The sequence below is a fragment of the Passer montanus genome, unplaced genomic scaffold, assembly GCF_014805655.1.
Source record: "Passer montanus isolate IOZ18808 unplaced genomic scaffold, ASM1480565v1 scaffold314, whole genome shotgun sequence".
Lineage (NCBI taxonomy): Eukaryota > Metazoa > Chordata > Aves > Passeriformes > Passeridae > Passer > Passer montanus.
The window spans coordinates 1-10,797 of record NW_024367864.1 but is presented as its reverse complement, the minus strand read 5'-3'; the positions used below and the strand labels follow the sequence as shown (position 1 = coordinate 10,797).

General features: G+C 50.6%; 1 protein-coding gene across 1 annotated transcript in view; it reads left to right on the top strand.

Moving 5' to 3' along the window:
• Window positions 1–10,715, top strand: part of LOC120504949 (zinc finger protein 665-like) — a gene marked incomplete at its 3' end in the record, with an annotated part of 63,312 nt that extends 52,597 nt beyond the window's left edge. The window contains 1 exon segment of the mRNA XM_039714930.1: window positions 10,324–10,715. Coding sequence (XP_039570864.1) covers window positions 10,324–10,715 — 392 coding nt within the window.
• Between the last annotated feature and the right edge of the window lie 82 nt (window positions 10,716–10,797).

The window sequence follows — 10,797 nt, the reverse complement described above, 5'->3', positions numbered from 1 at the left end:
TGCACAAACCTCTCCCAGAGTCTGTATCAAAAGGGAAACATCAAGTACCTTAAAATAACTGAAGTACCCTGACCATTAATGAGTCCCAGTGAATGTTGTTACTGACAAAGGCTCTCCAGGGACTAATTACAGCAGATAATTGGAGGCCATGATTGCACAAACCTCTCAGAAATTCAAGGCAAAAGCCAAACCCAAAGTCCTTTGAAAAACCTGCAGTCCCAGGGATCATCCAGGAGCCCCCAGGGCCATTGCTGAGCAAGGCTCCCCAGGGACTCCTTCCAGCAGATCCTTGAGGCCACTGGGATGTGGGCTAGGGGGGGATGCTGAGGGCAGGACAAGGGGCTGACAGTGCCCAGCCTGGCTGGGGCTGTGCCAGGAGGCCCCAGGGCCTCAGGACAAGGTGTCTCCTCCCAGCCCTTGGTGGCACAGACCCTGCTGTGCCCCAGGGCACCAAGACTTGGCTTCTCTTTGTCCCCACCTGTCATCACTGCCTGCAGTTCTCTGCTCTGCCTGGGGCCTGGGGACACTTTCTCAGTCATGTCCCTCAGTGGGATCCAGTAAAAGTCAAAGCAACTTTGGAGTTGGATTCTGACTTGGAGTTCTGGAGAGGTTTCTTCAGCTGCCTCTGAGGGACTGATGTTCAGGGTCTGAGCACAAAGCCCCAGAGGGTCTTTCAAGTCCTGGTGCTGTGTCTGTGCTGCTGAGCTGGGCTGGGCTCCTGGCACAGAGGCAGCTCCTGGTAAGCAAGAAGAGCTTCAAAAGCACATTTCTCTTGACGGCACTGCCTGCAGCCAGCCTGGGCACAGCCCAGAGGCACAGAGAGCTTCAATCAGTCAGGGCTGGGAAGGTGCTGAGAAGTGCCTGGGGCAGAATCACTGCCAGCCCTTGGCACAGGAACCTCTGGCTGCAGGACAATGCAGCTGCAGCTCCTGGAGTGATCTCCTAAAGCTGGAACATCCCAATGCCTGCAGACCCTGTGAGTACATCTCTGAATATTTCTGGTGCAGGGGAGGTGAAATGTTCATGAAGCTCTGACATGCTGAGGGGTTCTGAGCAGTTGTATAACATTTCCAAGACAAGGATTTTGATAAAAATGAGGAAATTTCCTAATGTTTCTATTCAGTTTCCTACTCTTGGAGAATGTCTGGGAGTGGGACCAAAATATTAAAGCTTGATTATGAATTTTGACATGTTCCTGAGACATCTGAACTGAGTAGGCTCACAGGAGATCCCTAATGTGCTTTCAGCCACTCTGCCCATGGACAGCATCAGCATCACCTTTGCTGGACCCATCAGGTTCAGTCTGAGCTGTCCTTTCTCCAAGCTGCAAACAGAACCTGCCTTAGCCAGTGCCCTGAAAACAGGCAGGATTCTGTAGGGGCATGGAGAGTGCACAAAGATTTGGGGTCTGAGAGTGCTGGCAGGGAGAGATCAGGCACAGGGAAACACCTGCAGGAGGAAAATCTCTAGGATGCAGAAACAGTATCAGGGAAGGAGAGAAAGCAAAACCCAGCAATGCTGTGTCAGGGAGACTGTAGAGATCTCCACAGGATCCCCTGCAGTGCAGCCCCTCCCTCTGAACAAGCCCCCTCCCTCCTGTCCCCCAGCCAAGCCTCTGCCCTCAGGGCCGGGGCTCCAAGGCGTGAAGCCCCTCCTGTGCAGGCAGAGCTGCAGAGAAAGGGAAGAGTCCCAGGACAGCAGCACTCCCAGGGAGCAGCAGCAATTGGTCCTGTCAGAGCTGCTGAATGGACCTCTCTTTCCAGAGGCCCACACTCTTTCCCAGCCCTTCTGTGGCTGCAAAGCCGGAGTGCTCTGGCAGCTTGGTCACTGTCCTGCTGCGTGTCCGTGCTGTGCCCTCAGGCAGGGACAGGTCATGGGCACTGCTGGGACACAGCTGGGCTCCAGCACAGCAGCTCCACCAGCAAAGGGCATCTCCTGAGCGCAGGGCAGGACTACTTTGCTCTCTTCCAAAGTCACTCTCAGGCCACTCAAGAAGCTCCTTGTGTTCCTTGTTCTCCCAGGACTCAGTGGGATGAGATCAGGGTCCTGCTGTGTCCTTCAGGGGAATCAGGTCTGGGTCAGGTTTTGCATGGGGGTAACCAGTGCCCATCAGATGGGGAATGGTCTGTGCTGAACTTTCCTGGGGCTCTGCAGCTTGTGCCAGGGCTGATGGCAGGGGAAGGTTTGTCTGGAGGGCCTTGGGAGCTGCCAGAAGAACCTGTAGGGTTCCTGAAGGGACAGTGTGTGGCAGGGCAGGGGCTGCAGCAATGGCTGCTCAGGCCAGCACAGACATGGGAAAGGCTCTGGGGGCAGCTGGCATGGGCCAGGAGCAGAGCAGGAACCCGTGGGTGTGCAGAGGAGCCCTGGCAAGAGGCTGCCCTGTCCCTGGGCCAGCAGGAGCTGCCTGAGGAGCCCAAGGGCCAACTCTGCTGCTGGGCTGGGCGGCGGGGCTGGCCCAGGGGCTGCAGGAGCTGCCCGAGCTGAGCATCTGCTGAGCATTCCAGACCCAGAGTGGCTGTCCCTGACCTCCAGTGCCTGCAGTTCCTGCTACAGGGCCAGACCTGACTCTGCTGCTCTGCTGGGCTGGGGCAGGGAAAGGCTGAACTGGGCAGTGCCAGGGAGATGAAAACAATGGACCCTTGTCCCCACGAGTCCCCACAATGTCAGAATGGTCTCCATGGTTCCATGAGGCCCCACTGTGTCACAATGGCCCCTTGTTTCCATGAAGCCCCACAGGGTCACCATGGTCCCGTGGTCACAGGAGGCCCTGCAGTGTCACAAGGGCCCCTTGGTTCTGTTGAGCCCACAGGGTCCGTTTTGCCAGTGGGCAGAATCAGCACCAAGGACCAGACACCAGCTGAAGGAATAGTGTAATTTTTATAAGGGAAATCTGCAAAAATTACAAAAGTAAAGCACATAATTTTTAGAAAATAATTACAGAAGCAGAAGCTTCTAGTGTGGGAACATCTGGTTTCATCCTCCTCTTGGGTTCCTCCCAAAGCTTGGCCAGGGCCACAGGAGGAACCAAGGGAGGTGACTTTGACCATTCAGCCCTAAACAAGGCCAGATGGGTTCTTGTCTGATTTTTAAGTACACTAAGGTAAATCCACATTTCACCGGTGAATCAATACAGAGATCATACTGCTAAAAATGATTCATTAATGAGCAGGTACAAATATAATGTTTGGTTGGAAGGTTTATCTAGAGGTCAGCTTTGGCCCAGGGCCTGTTGTTCAGGCCTCAGTCAGGACCTGGTGCTGAGGCCTCAGGACTTCAATTGGGTCCTTTAATCTGCAGATAAACTATTGTGGGAACTCAGTACATCACTCCGGATGTCCAGAGCTACCGAGACAACCCTTGGGGGGCTCGGAGGCCCTGGAATGTTGCCAAAAGTACCTGGTGGCTTGACTTTGATCCTTTTAAAGAAATGACACCTGAATGTGAGGAAATGAGAGAATTTCAGGTCTGAATGGTGAGGGGATGTTATTCACTTGTTAGAACTTAAGTTAGAATGCACTGTACAGGGGGGTTTTATGTGTTGTACAGGGGGGTCTAGAATTCTGTGCATGGATCAGGAGTCCCAAGATGGAGGAATTTGGGCGTGCCCTGTCCTTCTTCTTTCTTCTCCTTGGCATCCATGTTCAGGATGATGTTGGCATGTGTGGATTGGTTCATAGAGAGAGTACACTTGCCAACAAGGGCAGAAAGTATTGGGAATTAAAGGTAAATATCTAGTACGTAGTTTTCATTATAAAAGAGACAATCTACTCGTGGGCGGGGGAGAGTGCCTTTGGCTGTCTTGCTGATCAGACCTCGGCTGGACAGACAGAAAATCTTTGTAGATAAGAAATAATAAACTTGACTGAAGACCTAAAAGCAAGAATCCAGACTCCTTCTTCAAGAGCGCGGCCTACCCAGAACCACTTTTTCCTGTGCTGGGGCGTCTAGAATTCTGTGCATGGATCAGGAGTCCCAAGATGGAGGAATTTGGGCGTGCCCTGTCCTTCTTCTTTCTTCTCCTTGGCATCCATGTTCAGGATGATGTTGGCATGTGTGGATTGGTTCATAGAGAGAGTACACTTGCCAACAAGGGCAGAAAGTATTGGGAATTAAAGGTAAATATCTAGTACGTAGTTTTCATTATAAAAGAGACAACCGCCCCGTGGGCGGGAGAGAGTGCCTTTGGCTGTCTTGCTGATCAGACCTCGGCTGGACAGACAGAAAATCTTTGTAGATAAGAAATAATAAACTTGACTGAAGACCTAAAAGCAAGAATCCAGACTCCTTCTTCAAGAGCGCGGCCTACCCAGAACCACTTTTTCCTGTGCTGGGGCAGAGACAAGTAACAGCCGACCCCGGCAACTATAACCTTTATAACAATTCTTTCAATAACACAGTCTAGATTTAGATATTAGGCATAAAGGCATTGCCTCTTGTTCTTAAATTAAATACTGTTTAAGTTCATTACTCAGAGCTATAATTCCCATTCCTTTTAAAAAAGCCCTAAATAGTTGCTATTCTCTGTTATTTTATCAAATGTCCCCTTTTTTCTTGAGACTGTGACTCTTTTTATACAAGTCTCAGTACTCCATTTCCAGCACAAAGTGTCACAACAGCTCTAACATGGAATCATAACACATCAAGTGCTCACACTGCAATGATCACAGTGACTGCCACAAATTCATTTCACAGCAGCCTAGCAGCCTCCAATTTGGTAGTCATGAAGCCAATCCCACCAAGAATAGTTTTCTTCTTTCTGCCACTCTTGTACTGCTTTTTCTGTCAGCGTGATTCCTGACTGTTGGACCTCAAACCCCTCAGATAGCAGTGCAATATTCCTCTCCCATGAGAGCCCAGGTTCCTCCCTGGCCAGCAAGCAGATAATCCCAGGCTGTGTGGTTCTGTAGAGCCCCATTCATGTTTGTTGGAGCTCCTGGGATGTGCTATCAGACATTGTAACAATATAATTTCCTATTTCTTCTAATAATCTATTTAACTCATTAATGTATACTCCACAGAACAGGGCAATGCACATGGGGCACAGGGTGAACCAGAATCCTTGGTTTTCTGAGACCAAAGGCACCCCTTGGGGGGAAAATGTTCACTTGGCCCCAACTCTTCCTTGTGGTTGTTGCCAAAGGACCCTAAATGGTGGCCCTGCAGCTGAAAGTCGTGTGACACTGACACTGACCAGCTCCAGCACTCCAGTTTCTACTGACATTGGGAGTGATGTGAAGCACAGAAATCTTCTCACACTGTGGCCTCTGTAACTATAATAGGCTTCAGTGTCTCCTGAAGAGAAATTTTAGTGAATCCTGTCAAACTGATCATTGTATTCCTGTGTTCCACAGCACAGTTTTCTGTAACTGTCCCTGCAGTGACTCCATTACGAGGCAGAGCCCATGGACAGGGTTCTGGCCACCCCACAGGGTGGGCCCTCCAAGGAAACCCCATTCCTGCCAAATTCAGCTGAGAACATACCCAGCAATAAGTGACATGGAGTCTTTTGGCTACTTTGATCTTTAAATTTTCAAAACAATTTTGATGACCAATCCCTTGGCGAAACTCTAGAGGTGTTTCTGCCAAATGAAGATTCTGGCTGACTCTCAAGATACAACTTACAGACATCAGCAGTACTTCAGGGACACGGTTACTCAGTCTTTTTCCTTAATCTCATTCAGGATAAGAACAATAATTCTGTTGTTGGTACTGTGTACCAATGGAGCTGGTACTGTGTTAATTCCAGAATAATGCCCCCAAGGTCCTTTGCTGTTCAGCTTTAGCACAGTGTCTGTGGGTAACAAAGCTTGGTGGGGCCCTTTCCCCTTTGGCTGGAAGAGGGCCGGGTTCCAGTCCCTGAGGGCACCCAGGCTCCTGGATGGAATTTGTGTGCAAGTCTGTCAGTGTCACAGCAGCCTTCACACAGAGCCCCATGGATCAGAGCATTTTCCAAAGGGGCCGTTGGGGGAAACAGGGAGATTTGGTCTGGCAGGATGTGAAAAACAATCTCCTGTAATATCTCCTTGTTCTCACGCAGAATACTTGGCTGGAGGGACACATTCTCATTGTTCCTGCCCAGGTTTTAGGATTTAAACAGTGCTGTCTTTCCAGGAGCTGTTCCTTCACCTGCCTTGGGAGAGCCTTTTGGCCTCTGGACCCACACTCTGGCTCCATTATTAGGACTGCTCCATCCAAACCCTTTATCTTTACTAACAGCAGTGATTTGAGGTGGAGGTCTTTTTTTCCAATTGTTTTAAAAACTGACAATATCAGTAATAGTGCTACCCTGTAGTTGAATAATCCAATCTTGTTCACTATTTTTAACACAATTCCTTTAATTTCTCCTTGATAACCTCTAGCCTCTGTTCCAGCTCCTTAAGGCATCACAACAGTCCAGGAGCCGGAATGTGGAGGAGCCGGTGCAGTTTCTGAAAACAAACTGCACAATTCTTCTTCCTCCCCTTTGCTCTCAGAATGAGCCTTAAAGGTGCAGAACTCATTTCTGGGCTAAACAGACCAAAGGGGGTACAAGCATCATGAAGTCACCCCAGGATGCGCCCCTGTCAGGGTCAGGGGGTCCCGTCCCCGCCTCATCTCCGGGCTGCCGGAGGTCCCCCGGCTCCGGTATCGCCCCTTTCTCTCTCCCCGCCCTGGGGCTCCCACGTTCCACAGCCCCGGCTCTCACGGGGATCCCCAAAACCAATGTCCCGCCCTGTTGGTACCAGGCCATCCCCACGTGGACCCCCCAGGACCCTCCAGAGGTGTGATCACAGCTCCTCTCCCCCCGAAAAAGCTCCTCTAGGGAACCCGGTCACAGCTCCTTGTGGGGCACGGCAGGAGCAGCACCCTGGGAGCCTGGGGAATGCCCCTCTGGGATCCATGGCACATAGTGCCAGGGGCTGGAATTCCAGTTCCTAGCCAGGAAAAGATGTTCCTGCCTTTGAAGGCAAAGCTCTTAAGAAGGGACTGAAAGACAAGTGGAGCAAGTTCTTACAGTGACATTTCACTGCCTGCCTTGATAATTTCATCCATGGTTGTTGTAGCTCATGTATTGAGAATTAAATCAGGGCAGGGTCTTTGTTGGAACTACCCTGGGTCTCGGGAGACACAGAGAGAGAAACAGAGCAGGCAGAGAGAGGCAGGAGAGACAGGAGGACACAAACACAATCAGCTGAGAAGGTGGCACTCAGAAAACAGAACTACAACTGACTGAAAATGAATGGGACAGAAAGAAATAATTTTGTGTCTTTATTTCCTATCAAAACAATTTCCTCCCTTTCTCACAAACCTCCTCCCAGTGTCATTAGGCAGGGCTGTCAGAAAGTTCGTCATTCTGATTGGACATTCCAGGCTGCAACCACAAAGAAAGAGGGAATGGGGATTTTCCTGCTCCTGGGGAGTTTGACATCCTCAGCTGAGGAGAGGAGGAGGCACCAGAAGAAAAGGGCAGCTGGGCTTCACCCTTCTGCAGGGAAGAGGGGGGAAAAAATCTCTCATCCTGTCTGCAGCTGCTCCCACAGGGATGTGAGGGCTGATCCCAGAGCCCTAAGTGTCACATTCAGGGCTGCACTCAGGGAATGCTCACCTGATATTGAGAGGCAGTTTGGGAGCACCTGGATCTTGGAGGACCCAGCTGCCCCCCATGTTTGGAGGTGCCTGAGGAGGTCTGGGAGGATGCCAGGGACATCCTGCAGTGAAATTCCCTCTGTCTTCTCTGGGTGAGCTCAGCCCCAAACCTGACCCTGATCCTGGTCTCAATCTCACTCCACGTTTAGACACATTCACAGTTCTGTATTTAATCCCATCCTAGTGTCAGACTCATCAAGCCCCAGATGCAATTCCAATCCCAGCCCTAAAGCCAATCCCATGTCTAGTCTTAACCCCAATCTCAGCCCTAATCCAAATCTCAGCCCTGACTCCAACCCCAGCCGTGACTCCAGCCCTATCCCAGAGACCCCGGAACATCCCCTGGGCTGAGAGGGACAGAGACTGACCTGAGCAGCCCCGGCACAGGGTGAGGGGGAGGGAGACCCGTTGGGCATTCCCTGGGGTGAGAATAATGGAGACCCCCTGGGGAATGGCCTGGGGTGACAGGGACAGGGACAACCCCCTCAAGTGTCTCCCAATCATCCCCCAGGACGAGAGGCACAGAGACCCCTCGAGCAATCCCTGGGCACTGGACAAAATAAACTTGGCAGAAATCAAACTTAACTCTGCATAAACCACTTTGATGAATATTTGATTTTTCCACAAGTGGCATGTGATGAAAATGCAAACAAATCCCAAGCATTAATAAACTGACAATAGAAGTAATTCTGCAGCAATTCCAAGATTCATCGCTTCCTGCACAGCTCCAGCTCAGCTGCTGGCAGGTTCCCATAAAAGAAAGGTGGAAATTCAGACCAATACAGATTGTTAAAAGGAAGAAAATTTCTGTATAGCGACCACAAAGGTTACAGGGACAAAGAGAATAATGATTCTCACATTTGGCAAGTCCTCAACCCTCTCAATTTGGGAGTTATTTGGGAATTTAGCTACTTGAGCTGGGCTTCTTGTAGGACTTTCAGCAGCCTTGTTTTCCTCACCTTGGGGTGAATGAACCTTGTCAGCCTCTCTGGTATCATTCACTCCTTTTTCTCCAGTGATTTTAACAAACTTTTCAAGAAAGGACAAGAAAATATTTTCATTACGCTGGCCACCCACAACAGCCATTTTTCTCATCAGTTCTCCCATAAATCCCTCGGAGAAAGCTGCATCCAAGTTTCCAAGAGTTCCTACAGAAGGAGCCACAACCTCCTCAGAGGAGGGAACCATGCTATTGTCAAAGGCACTTGGGGCAAAGAACAGTGTCTAAACTCACTGTGCCCAAATAATGTTGCAGTCTGGTTAAGAAAATTATTAGAGAGAGGCTTCTGCCCCAATTAAGGTGCTACCAAGACCAAATCCAAAGTGGATTTTATTGAACAGTAAGTGTGAGGTAGAGAGAGGGGGAAAAAGAGAAAAAGAGAGAAGAGGGGGTAGGGCAAGGTAGTGACGGGAACAGAGACTTCCCCTGGACCAGGGCAAGTGTGACATTGTCCCCTGTGTGTGTGGCCTTCTCAGGGTAAGGGTTTTACACCTGAGCTAGTTTGGGTAAGCGGGGTGGTGTTCACCCCTCAGCAGGGATTACCCCACTGTTTCAGGTTGCAGTGCAAGATGTAACCAACGGCATATTTTCCATCACCACCTTCAGAAACTGTTAGAAACAGGCAGGATAGTGTTCTTTATCTCTTCCATGACTCAGCCCTGATAATGACCTCCAGGGACTATCTTCTGTGAATGGGCCATTGAGTGTCCCTGCAGGACTGGTAAAATGACATCATCCCATTGTGGGATGCTCCGCCCAGGGGGAGGAGCCACGCATTCCTACCTGGATATAAGCTGAGGCTTACAGCACCAGGAGAACCTTGCCTACTGGATTCCCAGAGGACAAGAGCTCCATAAGCACCACTGGACCTTCAGAGGAAGACCAGACCCTTCTACAGGATCGCTGCTTCAACAGAATCACGATCATCACTGCAACAGGACTGCAGCCACCATTTAATGGGACTGCTACCAGCACCCTGAGCAACAGGGTGTCAGGTTATATCCTTACTCTGTCAGTGTAAGACAGTGTTTCTGTATCATTGCCTTGATCTTAATTTTCTTGTTAAATTGTAATTCTGGCTTAAAATCTCCCCCTGGTTTGACCTCAAACCAGTACAAAATTTAACGCACTCATCTCTTGTTTTCCTCCCAAAACAGAATTTCACATCCCAAACCCACTGCCAGATGGAGGAGAAGGCTGCGAGGAAGAGGAAGATGCCCTGAGACACTCAGGCAGGTGAGGAGGAAGTCAGGGCCCCTTTCGTTATTTCTCCTGCTTCATCTTCCAGCCCAGCACAGCCCAAGGCTGCAGGACAGCCCCACTGCCAACACTGTCTTGCCAGGGATGCAATGGGGGGATTTCCTTCCCTTTCCCTCTGGCACAGAGGCAAATCACATCCTCTCCTTGCCCTGTCTTCCTCAGACAAGGAGCTGAGAATAGAGACCAGGGAGGACAAATCCCCAAGGCAGAACCTTGTGGAAGAGGCAGATTTGAGCGGCTCCATGGCACAGGAGTCTAATAAGGAGGAAAATTCCCTGAGATCCCACAGGAGGAGGGGCTTCAAACCCAGCCCAGGGTGCTCTGAGGAGGAAAGACCCACCCTGTGCCAGGAAGGTGGACAGGGCTTCAAGAAGGACTTGGAGATGGTGGTCCATGAGCAGCTTCCTGATGGGGAGAACCCCTACAAGTGCTTGGAGTGTGGGAAGAGCTTCAGGCAGAGCAACACCCTGATCCGCCACCAGATGATCCACACTGGGAAATGGGCCTGTGAGTGTGGGGAATGTGGGAAGGGTTTCAGCTGCAGCTCAGAACTTGTCAGGCACCAATGCATCCACAGTGGGGAGAGGCCCTACGAGTGTCATGAGTGCCAGAAGAGGTTTCACACCAGCTCAAATCTCCTCCAGCACCAGCGGATTCACACAGGTGAGAGGCCCTTCCGCTGCTCTGACTGTGGGAAGGGCTTCAATCGCAACTCCAATCTTGTCACCCACCGGCGTATCCATACCAGGGAGAGGCCCTACGAGTGTCCCCAGTGGGGGAAGAGCTTCACCCAGAGCTCTAATTTAAGCAGACACCAACGGATACACCAGTAAGGGAAGACATGCAAAGGCTGCAAATGCAGGAAGAGCTTTGTGCACTGCCCCAACTTCATCCCCCATGGGAGAACCACG